The following is a 26,971-nucleotide window of genomic DNA, read 5'->3' on the forward strand; positions in this document are numbered from 1 at the left end:
CTGGATATCTGCAAAATTGATTTATTCAGCTGGTCTCCTAGACTCTCTGAAGAGTTTCTGGTCTCCTAGACAAAATGCTAGCTTGCTTAGAGAAATTTTCCTGAGTTACCTAAGTTCTCTTTGAAAAAATTCTTAGGTCATTTTGGTTTCAAGTAGTGGTAATCTCATTCTTCCATGTGAAGTATTTGAATAGCTCTTTCATAACAGTTATGATATTGTTTCAAAAAGAATAGTCTTAGCATTCAACCTATTTCCTAGCCTTGCAAAAGAATAGACTAAATAGATTCTCTAGTATAATTTTGTAAGCTGTTTTTTTTGTCTTTTTTTTTTTCTTTTCTCCTCATCAATGAACTTTTCTCAGAGTGCATGGACACACTGTGCCAGTGGCTTCTTGGCAATGCTAAAGTTTTTTAATTGAGATTCTTTTTTCTGTATGGAATACTATTACATCCCTTTGTGAGGCAAAGAAATTTATGGAAGTTGACTGTGAAACTGGATAATCTCAGATTCTCAGACTATATTCAGAAATGTTGGAGGAAAGCATTTTACAAAGGGCAGGCTTTGTAGCAAGAAAAGCAGATAGAAAGAGATGATAATGCACTGTATAGGGAAATGGGGGATGAGAATTTGACTGTGCTTTATCTTACACTTTTATGTACCTTCTGTTTACTGTACATTCTGTAACTTAATATGCCTCCTTTTATCTAGTGTCTGTATTATTTAAGCCACATTGCTTTTGGATTTGGCATTTTATATTAATCTGTTTTACAACATTTCATTCAGAGCCGTAGTGCTTCAGTGATGGGTGAAATGATGTGTTTTGCATCTTGAAATGATTGCATCACTTACCATAAGCAGCAGCTTAGAGTGAGGAAAAAATGTCTCTTGTTCCTGGTTGTGAAAACTAATTCCTATATTCAATGATTTTTTTTTTTCCTGCTTAGTTGACATGTCATAAGTTACAAAAACATTTTATAAAAAGAGTGAGATCTGTTATTTCATAAGGTAAACTACTTCCTTGTATTTTTTTATCCACAAAGCCATTTTTGCTTTTTCAGATGTGATATCGATGCTAAGATAGAGCCCTTTCATAATTTAGATTTGAACACAGTCTATGTTTTGTAGCTATCATGAGAATAGTTTTCAGTTTATCATGCATATGATGTTTGTCTTTCATGACAAGCAGTTAAGTTTATCACGTTATTCCTCATTAAAGTTTTTTTCAGAGATTGGTTTTATGCTATAATCTCATTATATTGTATATAGTTCAACTTCTCCTTCTATGAGTAATAGTTCTCATTTTTTGTATTTCGTTTAGGGTATAGATGATTATAATTGATTGTGATCTTGCACCTCGTAATAGTAGGATCATAGCATAATTCACGTTGGAAGGCATCTCTGGAAGTCATCTAGCCCAACCTCTGTGTATAGATTCTACATATTCTTGCAGTACGCTGCTTATTTCAATTCATTCTCAAGATTTGTGCAATTTTTTTATTATTTGGAGATTTGGTACCTTTATAGTGTTTTCTAAAACACTTAAGTTTTTATCAAGACTTAGACATCTGTTGGATTTTTTTTTTTTATTTTGTAAGCCTGAATTTAGAAATAAGACATCTTTTAGGAGTAAGCTCCCCAGAAAGCACTTGTTAGTATCTGATGTTTGTGCCAGAAACTTAATTACAGTATTCTTCAGGCCACTGTAGTTGAGATACACGAGAAACTACTCTTTTTCAAATTCTTTTCTTACCATGCTCAGTTTACAGAAGCCCTAGAGGAATTTTTCTATCTTTTTCAAGAAGCAGTTGTGTGGGTTATTTTTTTTATTTGTTTTGTTTTTGTTTTTTCCTGTTAAGGTTTAGGAAAATAAGTCCTATAAGGCCTCTTCCTCTGCAACAAAAATAATAACATAAAGGTATACTGTTCTTTAACCTTTTAATAAAAGTTTTAGAAGTCAGCTTTTATAAAACACTTCCTTACTGGTTTGCATTTGTATTAACAGCCAGAAATCTAAGCAGCCAGATGCATCTAAGTTGACTTGCACAGTAGACTTTAACTGTGCTTCATGTATGCATACATGCTTTAATAAGCATATCTATCTGTCACAGAAACTTTGTGGATGTTACTGGAAAATAACCAACCTCCTTCAACTCCCCTTGTCCCCCCATAATGATAGTTTTTTCAAAAGGGATGCTATAGCACAAGGAAGGTGGGGGAGATTTCACCTGCAGGGCCTTGGTCCTTCTCCAAGAATACAGCAGAAGTCCCAGCAGGAAGGCTGATCCACTGCTGTGTTCCAGATGAATAGCATCACGCTTCCATGCTGTCCTCCCTTTGATGTGAGAATGTGGTGCGTGTTATCCTGTTACATTCATCCTCTCAATATGAGAGTCCTTAGGGAACAGTTGCTACTTTTTCTGGCATGAATTAACTTGTTTGTGAGGATATGCATTTATCAGTAATATTGCATAGTATCTTTTCATTCATTATATACATAAAAGTCAGGTATAATTTCACAAAATGTGAACTTGTTTTATGCTGCTAAAAAAATATCATTCTTACAGTAGTTTTGATTTTTCTTTTAGGCAGGTTTTCCTTAAATGCTAATTTTTAAGTAATAAAATTGAGAGGAAGTGTAATTATTTTTGCTTCAAAATTAGGCAAGGAATTGAAGGTACTGGATAACTTACATTTATTATATAATTGATCGTTCCTTGTCATTCCAGATAGTTTTCAAAAAAAAGATAGTAAGTTTGTTGTTGCTGAGGTGTTCTGTGGCTGTGTACCATTCATGAATATTTAAAGAAAATTTCTTTTCAGGAAAATTTGTTTCTGTATTAGTATGATCAATGTCACTAAATATTGCTATTGAAAAGTAAATCCTTCACTATTAATGTTTTATTTCATAGCTTTGATGAAAAGGATACCTTACACTAGTAATGCCCGTCAAGTATTGCTGTATAAACAAGCCCTGACCATATGCATATTCTCGAAAGAAATTTACTTAATGTTTTTCCTTTTTCTGACTTTGGTTTCAGTACAGTAATTTAGTAGGATCCTTAAGATTTGTCTTATAATTTGTGAATACATACAGTGGTTTCTGGTGAATTTTCAAGTATGTGTAACAATAGAAATACTTAGAATTTTAGGGATTTTTATGAGGTGGTATCTTCCATTTTAGAAAATGGATAAAAGTTACTCATGTATCACCATCAAAGTTTTTTTTTGATACTTACATTCCTCTTCTCTTTGCTTACAGTTGTTATTATGTACTGATTCATTACCATGATTAGTATTGTATTTTTCCTCTTAAGCAAAGACACTGTTAATATCTGACAGTAGATACACATAATTTTGTAATATTCTGATTTATCGTCAGGAAAAGTACTAAAGCAAAAAGCTAACTACAGAGTTTAATTGCGTCTTAAGTAATTTCACTGAATAAAAGTGCTATAGAATAAAATATATTCTGCTAAAAAAGGTGGATCCTTACTGCATTAGCTTATAAATAGAGTGTTTATTGGAACCTGAAAATATCTTTATCTGGTTTTCTTTGGAGAATAGTCACAGGACTATGGAGAAACTCTTACAGTTGCTTGAAAAAGCTTCAGATGGAATAAAATTTATAAATGCCACACATCTATAACAGCAGGATAAGTTTCTGTATTTAAATGTGTTTGTATTTCTCTAGTCATACTTTTGGAGAGATTTTGGAGATAAATCTGCTCTGTCAGAAACTAACTTTGTCTTAAGGGAAAAAAGTGGGGACATCCATATGGTTTTTTCTTTGTCTTAAAGACTTAAAGCTTCAAAGATGTTCTGCTAATCTGCTTCTTATATGTACCCAAATATTAATAAATCATAGAGACCTGGGGAGGAGTTAAATTCTGGTTTCGTAGGATGCTTTAAATCCATTTTTTTGTGTGATTGAATTTCAAACTTTAGTATTTTTTCAATGTAGCTCTTAATGTGCAGTTTTCCAGTTTTATAATCAAACAACCAAAGAAAAGTATGTCTTGTATCATTGTTCTGCATGAGTAATCACCAATGGTATAAAGCTTAATCAACAATGCACACTAGACCTCTGCCATTTGATCAAAAAGAGTAATTTGTAGGAATACTGGATTGTCATCCTCTATCATTGAGCTGATACAGGGTAAAATGACATCACTTTGCCTTTCAGCTACTTACTAACATGGGAGAAGTGATCAGGCAGGGAAATTTGTTATAATTGAGGTTTTGGAGATGGGTGTGCTTTTAGTGGCATAGTTTTCCATTTTTGTTCTCCCATATGTTTCAGCCTGATTTTTTTTTTTCTTTCTTTTTTTTCTCTATCCCCTTCAACTTGTACTTACAGTCTTGTCACTTATTCTTCAGCACAGAATGTGGAATTGTTTGGAGCACTTCAAAAGATGCTGTTTTTGTGTTTTTTGTGTTTATCACTAGTGTCCTAACAGGCTAGCAGTTTTGCTTCAGGTTAGATGGTAAAGTTTGGAAAAGTTGCAAAAATAAAGCTGGGGCCTTCACACAGAAGTATTTAACATCCTTAACAATAGGTAATACTGTTAGGTCAGCTGGACAAGAATTTCTGCAAATCTGACTCTTAACTCCCATACAGGAGTTTTTCCTCCTATAAAATACTTGCTATGAATATCTGATATAAAGCCTCTGGAAGTCATTAAGCACTTCTTAGTGAGTGCTTGCTAATTTTTTTTTTTTTTTTTTAAAACATGCTCTATTAAAAAGAGCTATATAAATTAATATATATCAGGATGGGCCCTCTTTGGAAGCTAGCTAAATAGTAGTAATGAGAAAGAGATGTCAAAGAATGAGAAGTAATAAGATGATAAAGAGGCATATTAGAAAATTGTGACCAGGCCATGGTATCCTGCTTTGAATTTCAGTCTTGTATCAAAAACCTTAAGTGAATTAAAGTCTTTCTGAAGTTCATCTGTACTGTATCAATTTTAAGTCAATAGGCACAATAATAAAAAATGGAGATTTTTTTTTTTAATACTGTCTCAGTACAGACAGAGGGCACTGAGTCTATTCTCAAATGTAGGAACGAGATGGTGCATGATTATTTCATGAGAATCCTTAAAACTTAATAAATTGTAATTATATACAGTTATTTCCATGCAGACATATTTACACTTCTGGTGAGAAATCTTTTTGTCTAGCTGTCATATAATTTTGTTTTATGAATAGATTATTTAGATTTGTTTTAATATAGTATAGAATTAAACTGTGTTTCTGATTTATTTTTTTCTTCATCTGATTATCGCGTCCATCTCTGGTGGAAATACGGACTTGTTCTTTTTAGTCTAGGAAATTCAAAATATTATAAAATGCAAAAAATCATCAAGGACTCTGTTAAAATTTCGTAGTTGGGCAATCAATAGTTTCTTCTCAATTATTTAGTAACCTCCTACTAAAGGTCTGAATAAAATTGAGGTTACATAGCTCAGAAAACTGATTTGAAATCCTCAGAAATATGAATGTAGTATCAGTCTAGAGTTTTTATATATAAATACGGCATTGCTCACTCACAACAGCAGTTTATTTGTGTGTGTGTGTATGTTTATAGTATGATAAGGACCATCAAACATATTTGCATGTGTTTCTGACTACTTCTCATTCTTAAATAAATTCCCATAAAAAAAATGCCTACCTTTTTGTGTATAATCTGTTTACATACCTTCCTGTAATCTGTCACATATCAAGGGTTTCATCATTCCTCTGGCATGATTTTGACCTGCCCATGTTCTCTCTTCTGTCTAACCAGTTGTGGGTTTCCTGTGTGTGATGTTATGTGCTGCACCTGTGGCACCTATGTATTTCTCCCCTTATATTTTCTTAAAGAAGAGTAAAAGTTGTCTTAATTCACTCTCTTGCAACACACGTTAGTTATGTTTCTTCCGTAGAAACAATTCGTCATACTTGGTTAACTGAGTTAATTTTCAGACATGCGATCTGTCAGATTTGTTTAAAATTCAGTCGGTTAGAATTGTTTTTATTTCCCCCCAAATATAAACTAAAGTGATTAATGTTGTTAGGTGGAGCTATGATAGTACCTGTTTTGAATACTTCTACCTTCCAAAGAAAATGAGACAGTCACAGGCACTGAAATATAACAGTCAAAGGGGTTAACTTAATTTCTTCTTCTATGGTTTTCATTTAGGAATGGTAATGTGGAAAAATTTTACCGTGAATATTGTTGCTGAAGTGCTGGCATTTTCTTAAATTATAAAATCTGTTTCTAAAGCTGGATTCTTATTTGCTTGACTTTAAATACTTGGACAACTAGCAAAATGATTATCTAATTTTATACTGGCCATTCTGAATTTCCTTGTCTATTATCACATCCTTATTTTTTTAATTGGCTGTTGATTTAGATAGACTGTATAATTTTTCTGCCATCAATGTAGCATAGTATAGAAAAACCTAAATTAAACAATTAATGCAAAGTTTTTGATTATGATATAATCTGTTTCACTGATGTGTTTATGTGGCCCTGGAACGCTAGTTTTCCTAGTACTCTGCTGTTGATGTATTATTTAATGTGCAAGTAATATTTTTTTTCGTCTTGATGACACAAGTTAGATAAAGCTTATTATTACAAATAGTATGTTTGCTTCCATTGAAATGGGATTTCCTCTGTTTTGAGAAAACAATAATACTTATTTATTTATTCTGTTCTTTTTATCAACAGAGAAAATGAGGTGCTAAAAGTGCAACTTAAGAAGTATGTAGGAGCTGTCCAGATGCTCAGAAGAGAAGGTCAAACAGTGGAAGGTGAGGATAAAATGAAGGGGGGAAAAAAAAAAATCCATGCACAGGGTTTGTTTTTCTGTGATGCTACCATTGAGACAGAGTTTATTTGAGGTATAGTTATAGTAGCTGAATGATGGAAGTGACTCCTGGACTTACATAAAAAATGACAATGAAAGAATAACCTGTGAACAGCCATGTCTCTAGTTTACAAGAATCTGCATTTTTTTTTTCCTGATTGATCCTGGAATGGATCTCTGTAGATAACCAGCCACCCAATCCAATGCAAACCCTGGTCCATAATCGACACTTCAGCCACACAAAACAATCCTAGTGTGGCTGGGGACATGGTTCATGCTTCCACATGCTACCCAGTATGACATCAGCCCTCCTGTTGGAAAATACCAGCATCTGAAAAGATGACAGTTCTGATTCTATGAGAACTGTCCCTGATGCATCTCTGACTAGGCTATTTGCTGTTGTGTGAACAGTTTTGTAATCCAGATTGATAGCAAACAAAAAGAATGTTATGTGATTACATACTATCAAATTACTGCTGAGTAGAAACAATCAAGAAGTCTTTGCTTTCCTTGCTGAGTCTTTGCCAAAACAAATGAAATAATTTACATGAAAGTAGGGTTAGCAAGAGATAATTATAAACCCTATTCATCTCTTCCAACCATGGTAGAGTAATATCTCCCAATAGTGAAAATAACATATTTGATATCTCTTTCCTTTTGAGAAAAATACCGATGTAGATTTTTGTACTTACTTTTACAGAGTGTTTTCTGGTAGATGAAATGATCTTTTTTTTCGTTAAGAAACTTTCCAGAAAAAGCTGTCAGATGAAAATTTAATTTAAAAAATAATCTGTTACTGTGATGTTGGAATAGAAGAATAATTATTTTGAGGAGAGAAAATTTAGTTTGTCTAGATTATACTGTTAGTATTGTTTTGGAGATCAGTATTTGCAGACTGTTTGAAATAGACTCTCTATTAAGACCAGACATTTCACTTTCTTTTTTAAGTTGCTCTGACTCTAATGAGCAGATTCTATATCTGAAAGGTAACGAGTTAAGTTATCAGTACTGTTACCTGTTTTTCTTTAGTGGTCAGTGGTGATAGAAGTGTCCATGACAGAATGAATTGGAGTCTTGATTCTCAGTCATCTTCTGGTGGGACCCACTGACTACAGAAGGTGTTTTGAGAGATGAGGTGGCTTTTCAGAAATTGGCACCATCTGTGTCTTTTTTTTTTTTTTTAACTGTCAATATTGTGGTCATATAAGTGGCTGTATGAATGAATACTACATTAATTCTGCTCTTAAGGGCTAGTCACTATACTTATCTGTAGTTTAAAAACTTCATTCATCCTTAAAAGGATTTTTGTTAGTGAGAACACATGTTTTTACTTCTGACTTTGCTGGAGTGTAGTGATTCATATTAAGAATTATTCACAAAACCCATCGCTTAAGCTTCTTATAATAGCAGAAATTATCCTTCATTAGATACTGACAGTTTCCATGATGAGTGTAATTATAGGAAAAGAAAAAAAAAATTCCTAGGCTAGCTATATTCTGCCATGTTAAAATTATGCAAATTAGTGAATGATAAGAATAGAAACTGAGTAGGATGGTCAGATTTTATAGATGAAAAAGGGGGATGGAACAGTACCAACATTTCTAAAAATGAATACATGTATGCTTTATGCACAAAGGATATTTAATCAATCCACAGTAATTTTCTGTAATATTTATCATTAGTGACCAGAATAAATTTCAGCTACGTGCACTATTTGTAATAATTTTTCTTATATTCTAACTTTGCATATTTTTATGAAATGAAATATTTTTTTTTTCTTAGCTGCCATTGGAGACTTATTTGAAATTTTTGGTAGTACTGGGGCCTCTGACTCAAAAAAGTACTTAAGCATGTAAATGATCCCTGAGAGCTAATATGTTTAGATACACTTCAAAAAAGGAGAGTGAAACAAAGAAAAGTGTTTTTCTTTTACCAGAGTTATAGAAACTATTGCACCCATGGTTTATAGATATAACTTGCAGTATCTCATTGTAGGCATTCATATTTTTCAGATGTAAGCCTTTGTAATTAAGAATATTTGCATTATTAGAAAGAGCTGTTTGTACTTTTCAGTACATAAGTCATTGTGTATCTTAAGATAAATTACTGAATTCCAATTGTGGTATAATTTAAAGTGACCGTAACAACTTGTCTCAAGTCATTGTGTTCTTAATTAGCTTACATGCCTAAAAGGATTAGAGAGTATATTTACAAGACCTGTTTTGTTACTGTGTTCTGAGATTGTGACAATTTTGTGACGAATATAGGATGAAGAAACTACTGTTTTCTCTGCTTTTGTAATTTTAAGTTAAAATTCTTGTTGGTTTCTAATATATTAATTTACACACTCATAGGTTAAGGTTCTTGAATTCTAACTAGCCTTACATGAAGACAGGGACATAGAATTCTGATCTGTTTAAACTTGGAAAACTCCTAGCTGTCCTCTTTTGCTGTAACATTAGGAAATTGTCTTCATAAAGGAGCCATAAACTTGCATACAACTGATTTCACTGCTGCCCTATGCTATCGTAATGACTAATTTCAATGATGATTAATCTTCTTCCAAATGGTATAAAAACAAAAGTCTCAAAGGTGTTTTAGATTTTAGAACACTATGTGTTTAGACTTTCTTTGAAACTCTTTTGAAAGAGTCAAAATAAATTGAGCTTCTGCTGTTATTTTCATGACTATAAATAGAGAAGGATCTACATGTTTGCTGTAATAATCAGATCAGATGCTATTGAATATTGCTTTTAAATAGTTTTCTAAAATAATAAATGAAACTCAGCATAATACTTTGCCTTGCGGTGACTTAAAAAAAAAAACAAAAAAAAAACCTTAGCAAATGTGATTATAAATAAACTGCGCAAGAATCAGAACTGTGTCAAGTTCAGAATATCATACCAGTTTTCAAAATGAGTGATCACTGCAGTAGACTGAGCAGTTTCATATTGGTATTTAAATAGTTAATAAATGATTTCTCAGCCATCAGCAGGAGTTGGATATGTACCATTTTTCAAACCTGCTTAGATACAATAATATTATGTATATGAAAATACTGATCTTAGAAGTTTCTGGCTGAAGAACTTCAAGAAAGATTTATAAGAAATAGCTCTTAAAATAGCTTTCAAAATTAACTTAAAAGTATATATTCTTCCTTGAAGCAATAATCCGTTCCCAGGCTCGAGAGTATTTAGTCAGATGAATTATGGTGTCTTCTGTCTACCTTATAGTGGTTGTATATGTAGTTTAGATTTTGAAAATGGTGAAAGCATTTGTTAAATATCTCTTTTATTAGGGCTTGTTCACTTTATATGTGCTAACTTGTTTTTTTAAAAATTCATGATCTGTGAGACTGGACTTTGTGTAACTTGGAGAAGAGGAGACTTACTTAGAACAGGCCTTAAACTGATCATCAGATACATAAATGATAGCTAGGAACAGGAGTAGAATAAACTGTATTTTTCATTCACTGTGGATAAGAAAAGAAGTAATGGGCTTAAATGGCAGGTGAAGGAAGTTTGATTAGCTACCGAGAAAATCTTTCTGAGAATACTTAAATTTAAATAGATTGTGCAGGGAAGCATGAATTCTCCATTATTAGAGGTTTCTAGGAATAAATTAGACAATTAACTGTTAAGAATGAAATAACTAAAGCTTATTCTGCTTTATGCAAAAACATGAAATACTAGGTGAAGTATGGAATGTTCATTCTCAGCCCTGTTTTCTGTAATGTCTATGACATGTAAGTAGTCTGTGCAAGTAATATGAAATGATGTTTTGGAAAAGAAGTAGAAAAAAGACCTAAAAGGGAAGCATAGACTTAGTTTTCAAAGGCTTTGGGTAGGAATTGCAGTTACTACCTACATATATTAGATAGCTGTAGTCACAGAACAGCCAAATGCTTTTAGTTTGCATTTTTTTCTGTTGAGAGTACCTGTCTAAATGTTGCTCACAAGAAAGTTCCCTGCAGCATTTCTATTTTAGTACATGTAATACTGTTTAATATTACATCCTGTTTTGATACTTCTAATAACTGTTTCTTTTAGAGCTATTACTTCTAAACAGGTTGTCTTAGATGTTTATGTAATTTAACATTTTAATTTGAGGTATCTCTTTGTTTTAGTTCTGCCAAACATTTGGAGCACTGATGGTGAATTTACTATTCCAGAGCAAAAGCAAGTAGAAAACAACGAGGAACTAGCCAGCTCTTATGAAAGAAAATTGATTGAGGTAAAGTTTCTACTGCACAAATTTTATGCATTCATAATTGTAACATAACATTTGAAGCTGTAAATAGTTTCTTTGCTTAGATGTTATTTTTCCCCCATTAGTGTAAAAGAAAATTCTGATTTTTGCTTTAAAAAGAAAAAAATGAAATATTTAATTTTCAGGCTTCTGTGGTTAAAATACAAATTTGTTTATTCAACTTCAAAGCATATTTAAAGCAATTCAGATAAATAAAAGTACTTTTCCTAACAAGGGTACACATTTATACTTTGATATTAAAATGAAGGTTTTAATAAATAAACAAGTTCCTTAAGGTTATAACTGATGGTGGTAAAGTTGAAAGCATCACAGACAATAGGTTTCAGGCATTGTATAAGTTACAGTACATAATTACAGGCATTACTGTTTTGTCAGTTGAGCTTTAAAATGAGAACATACTGAAATCTGTAGCTGCTTCTGTGCTTTCATACTGTGTTCTGACGGCCAAACTGTGTTTCATTTTTGTATTGCTTTACCATGTAGCTTATTGAATACTGCAGTATGGAAACAGATTATGGAAGCTACTAGTTCTGTTGATATGACCAAGTTAAAAGAAGTTCTTAATGCAAGATTCACTTTTAAGACTAATGTAAAATTCATTAAAGAAAAAAAAGAAAGATTAGGGTTTCATCCTAAATTTAAATACAAATGATTTTCCAGACAAAAGTAATGAAATTTAATATCTAATACCCATATCTCCTATTAAATATTAAATGAACATTTTTATAAAAAGTACAACAATTCTCTATGTCTTTCTCTTGCCCAAAATACTCTGAAATTGGATACTCATGTTAACTGATTAACATGAAGATGACTAAAAACGCAGGTCATGCATCAGAGACATTAATACGGTTCTTCTAAAACATTCATATTTGGTTATCCTTTTCTCATAGGACCATGTGCATCTAATTCTCTCACTAACGCATACCTTTGGTTGGGTTTTTCTGACTCCTTTCCTCTGTTCTGTACCTTTCAAAAGAATATCTTTAATTAAGAACACAGGTAAAATATCTTTCAGCTTTAAAAGCATCCTCCTTAGTTCTACTAAGTTTGTTCTGCATGTTCAGGAATTTGTTGCTAACGCTTCTGAGTTTGTGGAAGGCAGCGTTAGCAGTAGCACTGATAACACAGCAGTGGATGTCACCACTGGAAAACCTTATTGAAAATCACATCCAGAAGAGGAAGTCTGCATCTAAGTCTCACTAGTCTGTAACAGTATCTTCACATACTCAAAATAGGATGTAACCCCTGTAACAATCCGGATGTATTTACCAAAAGTCCTTTTTCTCTCCACAAATGAAAGATGTGAAGTCTTATTTTTAAAGGTTAGCCTGTGTTGTGTTCCAAATTGAGGACTAGGATAGAAACCACTCCTGAATGCTCTTCTGACAGTTCCGTTCATCTAGAACTGGGTCTGAAAAATGTTCAGACTTAAGCAGTTTTAGTAACTATTATTTTGTGCCTAGTAGACTGTTTCAACTGAAGACAGAGATTCCCTTGAATTTCTTGGTAGCTGATCAGGATATTCAAGTCTCCCCACAGAGAAATGACTAGCTGTTGAGAGAATAAAAAGAATGGTTCTGCTGAGTAATCAGAGATTTTTCTTCTTTTTTTCCATTGGAAATTATTTCATTCCTAATAATATATTGAAGAAATTTTCAGTTTCTTACCATATTTGTAAAAGAGTTTGTATTTATCAAAGTTCTTTAATCATTATCTGTAAATAGGTTGATTTAACCAAGTGGATAGAGAAAAGTTGTAACTGAAAATTCTGAAGGAGTAAAGAAACTTCTTACTGAATGTTATGCTTAAAGTAGTGTGAAAGAAAATTTTGTAAAAATTCTGCATAATTTTTTTTAATGGTGTATTTCCTTAGAAATAGTAGTGAAACAGCTATCTAGTTACCACAATTTCTTCTAAACCCCCAATTGGAAGCCTGTTGGGATATTGATAGGTCTTTGGATACCTCTCGCAATTCCTGTATGTTTTCCAATGTCATATGCTTTGGGACTAGAATGCTATTTTGTTTTAGAAGAGAAAGTAGGTCGATTTATACAACTCTCAAGACCTGAATGATAAAGTGTGTTTAAAACTATCGTAAAATATGTTTTGGGCCGTTGCTATGCATTGTAAGCATAAGTTTGCTGTATGTAAGGTAAAAGTATGTTTCATTTGCTTTGTCCTGCTTATGTAAGGTTTGTCAGAGTACTATCACCAGAAGTTTTCTTGTGTTACAGCTGAGGGAGAGACAAACTCTTCATAGTTTGCATTGCAAATAAGCTCAAAATAAACAATTACTGAAGACTTGCTGACATGTCAGACCTGATATTGCTAAGGATTCAAAATGAAGCAAAACAAACAAAAAAGCTAAAACAATTGGGGTGTTTGTACATCTTTAAAAGACCTGTGGTCAGATTGTTATCAGTAAGACATTGTTTCCAGTTGGTCTATTCTTTCTCTTTGTGACTGTAGACTAGTAATAAACTAGTAAACAGATCTAATTAGAGAGAACATGACTTCAACTTTCTTTGCAGTTTCAGCCTTTGAGAATTTTGTACTCTAAGTGTAATTTTATTGGTGGACTTTAACCTGCATTTCATCAAGGTTAAATCATAGGTTATGCTCATGATGTACTAAATTGTATTATGAGAGAGTTCTGTTAAAGGCTCAATAAATGACATTGAATTTTCGGTTTCCTGGCATAGACTATTCCTGTCAGACTAGGGAATGAGGAGACTAGCTCCTCTGCTGGAATAACAGACTTTTGATGTACTGCAACTTGAATCACAATATATTAATCCCTTATTGTTCTGCAGAAACGCTCATTTTACAGGAACGTTGGAGACAAACCAAACAGTTAATTAAAACAAAAATCCTTTCCAACTCTCTAAGGCTTTCCTTGTGGAAACCTGTACAGGAAACATTTCTAGGAGTCAGAATTTTTCTACATAAATTAACTAGGAATTGCACAGTTTTTCAAGTAAAGTTTCGTAGCTGTATTGGGTTTGCGTGGCAGCGCTTCGGTAGCAGGGGGGGCTACAGGGGTGGCTTCTGTGAGAAGCTGCTAGAAGCTTCTCCTATGTCTGATAGAGCCAATGCCAGCCGACTCCAAGACGGATCTGCCACTGGCTAAGGCTGAGCTAATCAGCAACAGTGGTTGCGCCTCTGCGATAACATATTTAAGAAGGGGGGAAAAACCGGGAAGCGGCAGCCGGAGAAGAGAGGAGTGAGAATATGTGAGAGAAACAACTCTGCAGACACCAAGGTCGGTGAAGAAGGAGGGGGAGGAGAGGCTCCAGGCGCTGGAGCAGAGATTCCCCTGCAGCCCGTGGTGAAGACCATGGTGAAGCAGGTTGTCCCCCTGCAGCCCATGGAGGTCCACGGTGGAGCAGATATCCACCTGCAGCCCGTGGAGGACCCCACGCTGGAGCAGGTGGATGCCTGAAGGAGGCTGTGATCCTGTGGGAAGCCCATGCTGGAGCAGGCTCCTGGCAGGACCTGTGGAGCCGTGGAGAGAGGAGCCCACGCTGGAGCAGGTTTGCTGGCAGGACTTGCGATCCCACGGGGGACCCACATTGGAGCAGTCTGTTCCTGAAGGACTGCACCCCGTGGAACGGACCCACGCTGGAGCAGTTTGTGAAGAACTGCAGCCCGTGGGAAGAACCCACGTTGGAGAAGTTCGTGGAGAACTGTCTCCTGTGGGAGGGACCCCACGCTGGAGCAGGGGAAGAGTGTGAGGAGGAAGGAGCGGCAGAAACAATGTGTGATGAACTGACCGCAACCCCCATTCCCCGTCCCCCTGCGCCGCTCGGGGGGAGAGGTAGAAAATCGGGAGTGAAGTTGAGCCCGGGAAGAAGGGAGGGGTGGGGGGAAGGTGTTGTTTTTTTAAGATTTGGTTTTACTTCTCATTATCCTACTCTGATTTTGATTGGTAATAAATTAAACTAATTTCCCCAAGTTAAGTCTGTTTTGCCCATGATGGTAATTGGTGAGTGATCTCCCTATGTCCTTATCTCGACCTACGAGCCTTTTCTTCGTATTTTCTCTCTCCTGTCCAGCTGAGGAAGGGGAGTGAGTGAGCAGCTGTGTGGTGATTAGTCCGGCTGGGCTTAAACCACGACAGTAGCAACCTGCAGTTTGCCTTTTAATGAACTTGAAAATAACTCTTGTACCTTTTCCTAAAGCTCATAGACTTAAATATTAAGTGTACTATTGTATTTTTATGCCTGACAAATTGATCTCTGAGTATTTGGTATGTGAGGCTGGGAAACTGTTTTTCTGACACGGAAGGTGCATATGCTGATCACGTGAACTCAAGATGTGAATCACCTTGTTCAAATAAGTACCCCAGTAGATTAGAGTTGAGAGTTTATTTCTGGATATTGGATATTCATGAGATCTGACATCTGTCAAAAAGGTTAATGTTTTTTAAATTCCTGACAAATTATGCAGCTCTTCTGAAAACTTGAATTGTTTCAAACATGTGAAACAGTATCTATGAAAGGATTTTGGATATTAAGCCCAGCTTTCACCATTCTGGAGAGTTTCACTTTGTGAATTTTCATGCCTTCTGTTTGTTCTTGTTGAACAAGTAATTTGTCAGCCAGTTGCATCTTGAGGCCTCAAAAACATGCTGCTGATTATTTTTACTCAAACTACCTTCTACGTTTTTAACTTTAATCTCCTCAATTTCATTTCAAAGTGCTGAAATGTGACTTTAAGCTGTATTGAGGGGTTTTCTGAGGCAGAAATTACACAAAAAGAACAAATTATGGTATGTCTCACTGTGGTTGGGTAGCTGGCTTTTTTTAAACGCTTTTAAACATTTGAGCTTTTGATTTTTTTTTTTTAAATTTTGTAATGGAGTAAGAAAATAGTATGGTATCATGTGAAAAGCAGCTGTGACTTTCTTTAAGGTTCTTTATGTTGCTGTCATTGTTAGTAAATGGAAGTTCAAAAGATAGCCTTTCAGTCTTAAAAAATCTGGAGATATAGTAGTTTATTTTGCTCAGATTCATTTTTTACTAAGAATTTTTCAGTTGTATACTATCAGATAATTAAAGTTTCTAAATATAGGAAGATTTTCAAATGTGAGAATATGGCTTTGTTCCTGATGCAATACATGAGTTTTGTTTGGGTTTTTTGTTACAAAATCCTTTCTTGCATAGTAAGCTATCTGGTCAGGGAAGATATCTTAAGTCACTAAAAGCTTTGCCAAAAGGTCTCAGCATCTTTGTAGAATTGTCTCTCAGTTTAGCATAACAGGTAATGGTACACTGTAATGAATTTCTTTACTATGTCCTGATTTGAGATCCTGAAGTGGGGAATTTTGATGATACAGCAATTTTGGTAATGTCTGCTTAAAGTGCTACTTATTCTTTAACATGAGATGATTATGTGGAAAGGCTGTGACAGCCACAGAGCAACTTAGTTACCTGCTTAAAAAACCCAACTCTGACTACAAAGAATTGTTTGACTGCTTGCCAATTTTTTTCCCATACTTTTCTTCTAAAAATTATTTTGATTTGTTCTTTTATTACTTTTGATCTTTAAGTGATTCTACAAACTATTGGTAAACCTAAAACCTTTCACTGTATTAACATTATGTGCTCTTACCTGTTAATGACATTCTAAGACAAGAGTAAAAAGAAACCTGTCTTTAAGAAATAAACTCTGAAGTATTCAACAACTTAGTTGAAAACTTCTCTGAGTACCATTTCATTGAACTACATGACCCATTTTATTGGAAATCAATGAAGATGGGTTCTGTATTCTTTGACAGGATTCTGTAAAGACATGGATTTTTTTTTTCCCTCCTAGATATTAAAATGTGTACAAATACAATTATTAAATAATAGCACTTGTTTGCTTAGATTTAACATTTTATCATAGGAGAGAATTGAAAAACAGCCTTTTGTGAAACAAAAAAATCTTTGGCTCTTGTTAGCATTGAATAAACAGTGCAAGTTTGAACTCTTCTGTTTTGTATCTCTTCTGTCAGTCATATCATTTACTGACAGCTACTTTATTAGCGTCTTGCATTCAGCATGAGATTGCATTCAGCAGGCAAATGAGATCAGTTCGTCAGTGGACAGTGATACTTTTGGAAATTGTTAATTTTCTTATTTAAAGGTCTTAGCATGGCATGCAGCCTTGCTATTAAATCTTAGTTGTGATTGAAGTCAGTATAGAAAACATGTCTTAAATTAGTAAATTGGTCAGCACTTTTCTGTGATATCACAAGGCCTTCTGTAGCTTTTGTCAGTTAAACTATTACTGAAATACAGTGAGATGTAATTTCATCTGGTCAGTGCATTTTGACACAATGGTAGACTTTTTTTTGCAGTCCTTAAAAGAATTTATCTTATAAGAATTTTGAAATATGCTTTTATATATGTGTACATTTATTTTCTCAGTAAGAATTTATGTCAAAAAAAAAAAAAAATTGGATAAGCTGTTCACTCCCAAGGGTGTGCAATGCAGTTTACGTTACTAAGTGCAATAGTACTAGAAGTGAACTGGCAAGAACTATTTTTTGTGCAACTCTTGAAATATGATGTATAGTTCTCTGAATGATCTGTATAGTGTCTCTCTCATTGACAGACTAGTCCTGGCTGAGTAAGATGAACAGTTTTCTGAGGCAAGAATGATGCACCCATGAATCACTTAATCAGTGATCCATTTGTTAATGTGCACACTGGTCAAGTTTTTTAATTTTCTTTACAAACAAACTTATTTCTGAGTCACTGCTGTTTATGTTCAGTTAATGGTAAATAACTGTGGTAAGTGTTAAGCTGTCCTTTCTGCAAGTTCTTCAAGGAAAAAACAGTGTAGCATTTATGGTGAACCATGGCTACTTCTTATCTTACCCACTGTATTTTAACTGTTACAGGTAACTGTTATCAAGGCAAGATTTCAGGAAGAGGTAGTATCTTTTGTTACATCAAATCACATACTTGGGGAAGACATGGACAAAGTTCTTCAGGTTAAATGCATGCTATGGTTTATGTTCCATCTTTGGGGGCAATATCAATTTAAGCAGCCAATCTATTGCTTGAATCCTGCTTCTGTATCACAGGGCGCCTACCACAGTTGTAATGGAACAGTAGTTTCTATATCCATGGTGCAAACTTGGTTGAGAACCTGGATCGGCTTAAAAAATATTTTTGAGGTATTTTCATTCAGATCACTTTCCTCATTGGATTGACAGTCCTGCAGATAGTGTAGATGAAAATGAATGAACAGGAAGAGCAGCAGTATTTTGTGATTGCTGCTGAAGTTTTCCTTATTGTAAAACCCTGGACACAGCAAACATCAAAGTGCATTTAAAGGATGGCAACAGCTGCTGATCATATTACCTAACTACGTTAATCTATTGTGATTTAAATGAAAAAAGGAAAGTAAGCAGCTTAGGAACAGATAGGTACTAGCAAGTGTGTAAGTGACAGCAAATGAATATCTCTGGAATAGTGAAACCACAGACTGATGTAACTTTAAGCAGCCTTCTCCCAAGAGGGACTACTGGGGCCCAAAAAGTGTGGCTCATGGTGTGGGAAGTCTTTTTATTGTTGTGGTCCAAACATGGCATATGGTGGATAACAATGAGAAAACTGTGATAAGCAAGAAAAGAAACATTTCTATTATGCTTATATGGTTCCACAGATATTAATAAATACTGCAACCGTACACTGTCAAGTCATCTGAGCTCACCAATTGATTTGGATTATGTATGTAGCTACACAAATGCAATTGTGGTTAAAGTATAAAATATAAAACTTGTGCCAATCTGTGGTTTTGTTGTATCTGTGCAAGTTATGGGAGGACAGTTAATACCTGGTCTAGTGTGAAGCCTGATAGGTAAAAATTAGTGTGTCAGCTTTTTTTTGGAAAAAATTTAAATCATCAAAGTGATTTACACTAGACAATGTTTGATTTACACTAGACAATGTTTTGTGGCATGTGAAATTACTTTTTTTGAGTCTATGATTTTTAGTATCCAATAATAATATTAATTTAGTTCCAAGTCTTGTTCTCTTGGAGGCGGGCTATGGAATTTTTATAAGAAGTTGTCTCCTGATAGTAACTGTGTCTCTGTACTTCATCGCTTATGTCAGATTATGCTTATGAATGTTGGTTGTACATTTGAAGTGTTTTGTGTTAGCTCATGAAGATAATCGTAGTAAAGGGATAATGGGTTGCAATTCAGAATAGCTATCTCAGCATAGCAGATAAGGTGAAACCTGCCTCCAGGTGTGAAATGAGAAGTTAAAAGGATCTAGGGAAAGGTAATAATGGTGGTGTTTAAAGATTTGTTTAGATCTTTATTGTTCAGATCTTTCGTCTTGGGCTTTGGCTTTTGCTATGAGGATACATGGAAGGATGCAGCAGCTAGAGACATGACAATTAACCTGTCTTATTAACACTTACTTTATCCCTCTTATTAAACTCATTATCCTGTGTATCTGATTTTGCTTTTGCTGGTTTCTTTCATTTTCCCTGGCCAGGCACAGGTCTTGCCATAGTAGTGTTTTTCCTGTTCAATGTGTTAGTGCTCTTTTTTATGTCAGGATTAATCTTGGTAAACACTGGTAGTACTGTACACAGTTGACAAAGACTGTGAAATATAGCAAGCATTAATATGTAGTTCATCTAACATGTACAGTTCCCAGCGTGTTTTGACTTGAAAGTTACAGCTTATTTTCTTCTTGTTGGTTTTGATGAATTGTGACTTGTGCTTACCTTATGTAGCTATAGTAAACAAACAAAACCCCACACCACAAAACAAAATTAAAAAAACGAAACCAAAACAACCAAACCCCAGCTCTATTCTTAAATGGATCTTTCAGTCTGCCTTGAACCAAATAAATTGCTTGCAGATGGAAATGTCAAGAATACAAAATAGAAGTTTTGAAAAAGAAAGCAATGACTGAGCATTTTATGGCTATATCATATCAATAGATTTGTCTGAACTGTCTGCCATTTTGAGTTTTACTGTTTTTCACTTGTAAAAACCCAAAATTATTAATGTTTAGTAGGATACCTGCTTTTTTTTTGAAGACCTTTGCCTTTATTTCTGTTGGGGGAAAATGTAGAAGAATGTTGATTTTTGAAAAAGGCATCCTCTCGTGGGAAAAGTACACCCTTGCTTCCACTGAGAGCAAAAGGAAGTAACTTCCAGTTCTGTCTAGAGTTTCTTGGGAAATACATTATTTTGCATTTTGTGACAATCAGGGGAAAAAATGCCTATACCTGGCAAAAAGTCATTAATTCAGATGTGGCTCGTGCAAAAACTTTAATGAATTTTAGCTGCAAATTATATTAAAAAAAATAAATAAATCTGAGTTCCACTAAAACACCCTTTTAAAAAACCTTATTTTTTTTTTCTTGTTGCACATGTCCTTCTAAGACAGATTGTATTATTCATATGCTTAGTGAAACATTCCTACCATGTTTTAAGTTAACAGCTTAGTCCTTTGCTGTGGAACATTAAGTGGTGTTTACCTTTGTCATTTCTCTGGAGACTGCTCTTAAATGTGGTCATGCTGGACACTATAGCTGCAGTGCTGTCAGGCAGTAGGGGTGGACTTCAGATTTTCTTTTGACAACAGGTCTTTAGAGTTTTGTTAGTGTGGAGTCTAAATATTTTATGTTAGCCTCACTTCCCCTTCGTGATAAGGATTGGGCTATTTAAGCATGCTTTCTGATATGACCAGGACCAAATCTGAATGATCATCTGGTCAATGGAAAGCTTAGCTTATTTGTGCTTTGATTTTCTGCTTAAACATATTGTCATGGAGAAAAACAACTGCGAAGATGGTTGAAGTCCCAGTAAGGAAAATTATTGCTTAAGCTTCAGTGTGGAATGAAGAAAGGAAGATGTGGTGACATAAAATGTAACTGAAAGGATATAATTATAAGGAGACCTCTTAATTGTTTTTAGCAGACCTTGATGCAGGAAAAATTAGAGGAACCTAAATTAATATTGTTATTCAGAAGTAGATATTATTGTTCATTTTGGTTTGCTGTGATGGTAATACATTTTTTTTTGACAAGAAAAAGTATTGAAGTAACTTAATTACTAATAAAAGTGATTTTCACAGGTAACATACCTGCCAATTTGTCCTTTTGATAATATATAACAAGTGATTCGCTGTTTTATTTGCTGTTGAATTTTCTTTTTATTATTTAACTTTGCTAGGGACACTTAGAAATTTTTGTATTACTTCCAGTGTGTTGAGAGAGCTGTTGAATTTACATATTAATTGACTCTGCAAGTAGAAAGTTATTTCCAGGACATCCAAATTAGAGGGAGAGAAAACAGTCAGATATTACATCAGATGGTTTGGATTTTGTTCTGATAGAGACAGGCACTGAAAAATCAAACATGACTTCAAATATGTAAATTACTGAGTTTTGCATCCATTCATAAATTTGAATATTACTTCTGATAACCAATCAGCCAACTATCAGTGCTATGGGTTTTCTCTGTGCTTTTGCAACTAGTAGCACACTGCATCTTTTTGTATGCAAAATACAAGGAAGTTCTGCCTCCCAAGCCAGGCTTTCTCTAATTAACAATGACCTGCTAAAATTAACCAGAATCAGAGAGGGGCTTATGATATTCTTAAATATTACACCACTCACTTTGAATTGGAATGAGTGGTTAAGCTAGTATGGAAAATAATTTACCCAGAGTTAATGAGATTATGTTATTACTTCATCTGGTAAAGTTGGCAATCTTGTTTGCATAAATGTTTGTAATTTATGAAGCAAACCTGGTTGCTAAGTGGCACCTACTACGTTAGTCATAATGCAGAAATTCATATGGATTTAGATATCTTTTGTTTTCACAAAATGAGCTTACTAATTACTAAGAAGTGTTTTAAGTCAAAAAACCTTTTTTATCAAGGCTGATGTTGAATAAACAATTGAGATATGAATACATAGTGTCATAAATTGATAACATGGAAGTCTTAATGTTCTGATTTTTATCAGGAGGAGTCAGAAAAGACTCTAATTATGAGGCTGGGAAGTTAGTTTTTCTAATGGGTTCAAGTGCAACAGAAATGCCTGACAAGAACAAAACCAAAAGCAGTAAAGCTGCTTTAGTACACTATAAATGGTAATAGTAATAATATTTTGATTGTTGAAACTATATTAATACTGCATTAAACCTTTGCACTTCAGAAAGTGAGGAGTAAAACTAAATGGTAACTCAGACATGTTGCAAGCTTTTTGTGTTGTGATATGTAAGATAAAGCATCAATATTAATCTAAAACTGCTTACATAATCAGGCAAACAAATAAAAATGTTTGCCTGTTTGGATTTAAATAATGACTCTGTGGAATCTTTAGCTTTTGTACTTCCTGATAGTCCCATTACAAGGAAAGTTTGTTGTCAGTTCAATTACTGTTACTGGTTTTTAGCTCGTAATTTGCTAAGCATGTCAGAATAGTTTGTAAATTCAGATTTAATGAGAGATATCAGTCTAGACAAATCATATCTGGGCTTAGTTTAGCTCTTTTTGCCTATATGCCACACTGATGAACTACTGGATTTGAAGGACTCCCTCTAATATAAAAAGAAATTGTAAAAGAGTACTTGAAGTTCAACTCAGGTATAATTATTTTTATTTTTTATTTTTAATCAATGATGTCAGCTCCTGGCTTGTCAGATTGAAGCTGTTTTTTCTGTTTGCTTTGATTATGTGAAGGATATAGGTTGTCTGGAACAAAGCACTAAATTAAAAGCAAGCACTAAATTAAACAAATTGAATTAAACTGCTTTATCTTGGGGAACTTCCTTGGGGAAGAGAGGGATAATGCAGAGTGGTAATTCAAGAAAAGGAAAACATGAAGTTCATAGGTAGCATTGAACTACTTCCAGCAGGGAAACTATGAACTCTTAAGAGATTTGGCAATAGTCCAAGTCCCTGTGCTGTCATTGAAGGTGATTGATTGATAATCATCTTACTCAGTTGTGCTTTCATAATGTTACCTCATTGCCTCTACTATTCTCCTAACTTTGGATGGCCGTATGAGGAGGCATTTCAAGAGTTGCTGTAACCTGAAAAACATGTTTAATGTTATGGTTGTGGTAGCCTGCTCTCCCCACCTGAGGGGCTAACCAGTCACTGCTGCTGTTTTCATCTAACTACGCCTGTTAAAATTGCAGCTTTTCTTGCTCTGCCCTGGGACGGCTCTTCTGGTACTCCACCTCTGATAGTGGCCCTCATCAGTATTCCTTTTCTTTAATGCAGGAGTCATACAGGGCGGATTTACTTGGAAACTTCAAACAGTGGGGTTTTCTGAAGAGTCTTTCTTTTCCCTTGAAAATAATTCTACAAACCCTTTTTGGCTCAAATTTCTTTGCTCTGAGGCTACATGTGACGTTATCAGTTCAAGACAACTCCCTTGCCAGCTATATTATATACTGATGGGTCATCCATTATAATTGAAACTTTATTTAATTCAATTTTATAGTATAATGGTTCTGATAGGAGTAGCTAAAAATCTTGCTGAACACAGATTTGAAGTTTCTTTTAACCTTGCTCCCTGTTTCTGCTAGTTTCCCCATCACATTCTTTTGATGATAAAATGTTACTGCTACTATTTAGACCTTTGCTATTAGGGAACCCTTGTCCTTTTGGAGTTTTTTCCCCCTTGAGCTGTAGGCTTACACTTTACTTCCGTGTAAGGAAAATTCAAGATCATCTTTAATCTTGATTTGAGTTTTACTGTTTCTTGCTTCTCTTGGCAGGGAACCAACTTAAACATAGTTTGCTCTGTAAATTGGTATACTTTTCATCCTTGCCATTCATCCAGCCCTGTTCACCTTCATAAACATCCTGCATCTATTGGTGCTTTCTTGACACTTTGACTCAGAAATGGAGAGCACAGACATAGCTAGACTTCATGTCCAAAGAGGCCATGCTTGAGGCCACAGTATTTACCTATGCACAACAACTTGTGCCACAGTGTAACTGTGGTTTTTATGCTCCTTTGACACCTCACAGATTTGCCTGGGATGAGTGGACTTCTAGCTCCAATCCTGTTAAAACTCCCAAGTAAGAGTGCAGAATATACTACTCATGAATTATTGACAAAGTTTAATGGAGTTTGTGCATTTTGCATTATTCCCAGTTCAGAATATTGCGATTGGTTTCTAACTGTTGAGTGCTGTGTTCATCAAAGAATTAAACTGAGATCAAAAGTTAATAGGTGTTTTATTAGAATCAGTTGCCATAGGATCTCCTCTGATAGGAATAAAATTGGATATAGAGTTGTATTTTGTCCTGTTGAATTCGATATCAAACCCTACGTTCCAAGGCAGGAGTCAAAATTGTTATAACAGTGTCTGTTCTTAATGGTCAGTTCAAACTAATGCATTAGCAATGAGATGCACTACTTGGAGAGTATGGTAAGATGATAAATATAAACAAAAGTTGATACACATTTAAGAAATTACATAGTGTGCGTTTTTTCAGTTTAGAACACAATTATCTCTTGGCTTTGTTTTTTCAGGTAGCTGAAATGCATGGGGAACTGATTGAATTCAATGAGAGGCTGCACCGTGCTCTGATGGCTAAAGAAGCTCTTGTGTCCCAGATGAGACAAGAACTAATTGATTTGAGAGGGCCAGTAAGTGTTTGTTTATTACAATGTAGAATACCACTCTGGAATAAGCTCAAAACCATTACTTGTGATAAAATAAAATATATGTTAGCTTGTAAGAAATAACAGCTAATAACACATCTGTCAAGAACACCTTACTTCGCATTTTTGATAGTGCTTGATTCTCTTTAGCAGAATTGAATGTAAAATAGATATATTCAGAAAATAAGATTGTTTTCTACTAACTATTGCTTCGCTTTGGCTTTTTGTGTTAAAAGAAAAGATTGGGTTGAAATTTGCAAATTAACATGGAGGAAACAGAAGGAGTCAAGAATGTTCCTAATAGTTGTCCGTCTTCTGAGGGCAACATATTTTGATAGTTTTTGTTCATATGATTATGTGGTATTGCTCATTACTTTTTTTGTTTGCACGGGAAGCATTCATGCCTATTTTATCATAACATTTATTTGAAGTGGCTGATAACAGTTCTGTGTGATGACAGTTCTGTGTGCATTAGTGAAGCAGGATTTCGCCTATAATTTTTAGCCTTTTAGATGGAAAGAATCACATTGTTGTGTTAAGAGATGACAAATGATAAATCACATGCGTATTATAGATGTACTTTCTTACTCGGAGATTTTGGGCTGTATGTCCCTGTTCAGAGATTTTGGTTTTAACCATGTATCTCCATATCCTAATACGGTAGTTAGATATTGATACTATATTTTAATATATGAGGTGCTGAGAGAAAACTGATTCCTAGATCTTTTTAAGAAGTGAAAGTGGTACTGTATTTTTAAGGGCTAGCTAAATGCTAGTTGTTATTAGTTGCTGTTGTCCACAATGAAAGTGTGAATTGAATACAGACTTTTGCATTATCGTAAGAAGTGTATACATTTTAATTCTATATTCGTAACTAAAACTCTGTGCTGATAGTCTGTTACTTAGTAGACTTTAATTAGAACTTTCAAAGTTGGTAAAGTGTGTAACTGCCAGAAATTGTGGGATATGAATATTTGATCCCCCTTTGACTTGTTTGAAAATATCAGCCAAGTTCTAAACTTTTTATTATTAAAACAGTATATACTTTATAAAAATAGCTTCCATGATTCTTCACTGTCTTGTCCGAAAATATCAGCCAAGTTCTAAACTTTTTATTATTAAAACAGTATATAATTTACAGTTTGTTATAAAAATAGCTTCCATGATTCTTCACTGTCTTGTCCTTTCCTTTTAATGCTGATAATCAGTTTTAATGGCTGTAATTTATAAATCAATTGTTCACAGTGATCTTTCCAAATTTCTAGTTACTGGGTTTCAGAACTTCTGCAACAGAGGCATACTAAAGCAAAAAGTATGTGCTTTCAAGGGTATGAGGAAGTACACTGATGTAATGTCTCCATCACTGAGTTTTGCGTTACAATGAACAACGCTTCAATTACTGTCTCAAAATCAGTAACCAATCTGTTTCAACATTGATGTGCAAGCACTGGAACTCATTAATGTTATCCTTTTTCTTATTTTGAATGCCCACACACTCTTTTTGAGGTTTTTATGCAAAACTTTTACTGAAGTTAATTAAAATAACTGTATGTATCTGGTGGTAGGATTTGCCACTTCAGATATAGGCAGAGAGGGCGCAGGTTGTAGGCAAGGTAGAAGAACGTCTGTTCTCTGGCACAAGAGCCCTGGAAAGCCAGGCTGTGTGATGCCACTGGAGGGTGGACTGGACTGTGAACAGACAACAGCTGATGGTGGTAATTGAGAGAGGGGTTATACTGGCCCTTCCCACCTTGTTCCTCCAAAAAAGGGCAGCAGAGGTGTTCAGGACTCTGTATATATGCCCTGTATATATGCAGTGGAGATGTCTTGGCTCTGCGCAATTCTTTTCCTCTTTTCCTTTCTCTGTCAGTAATGACTTAGTTTTTGCTGAGCCATATCCCTTTAATCTTGGGAAAGCAAAATTCAGTTTTGTCTTGTGTATTGTGAGGTCTTGAGCTGGTCTGTCAAAACATCTGGGAAGCAGATTTTCTTTAGTCCCCTTTGAAATTTTATATTGCTTTGCAATAAATGTATTGCTTTACAATAAGCAATAATATATATTTAAGTTTCTTGGGCAGCAAATATTCTGAAAAACAGTAACATTACACTGAACCAATGTTTAACTAATGTAAAAGCTGGCTCTGGAAGTTCACAACTTTCAGCTGTTTTTGTTCATCAATACACAGTAACTATTC

At 34.5% G+C, this 26,971-nt stretch overlaps 1 protein-coding gene across 1 annotated transcript in view; it reads left to right on the forward strand.

The window, feature by feature from the left end:
* Positions 1-26,971, forward strand: part of SNX29 (sorting nexin 29) — a gene marked incomplete at its 5' end in the record, with an annotated part of 130,981 nt that overhangs the window by 35,595 nt on the left and 68,415 nt on the right. The window contains 3 exons of the mRNA XM_059826604.1: positions 6,713-6,795; positions 10,978-11,084; positions 24,645-24,761. Coding sequence (XP_059682587.1) covers positions 6,713-6,795; positions 10,978-11,084; positions 24,645-24,761 — 307 coding nt within the window. The remainder of the gene's footprint in view (positions 1-6,712; positions 6,796-10,977; positions 11,085-24,644; positions 24,762-26,971) is intronic.

The sequence above is a fragment of the Gavia stellata genome, chromosome 18 (assembly GCF_030936135.1).
Source record: "Gavia stellata isolate bGavSte3 chromosome 18, bGavSte3.hap2, whole genome shotgun sequence".
Classification (NCBI taxonomy): Eukaryota; Metazoa; Chordata; class Aves; order Gaviiformes; family Gaviidae; genus Gavia; species Gavia stellata.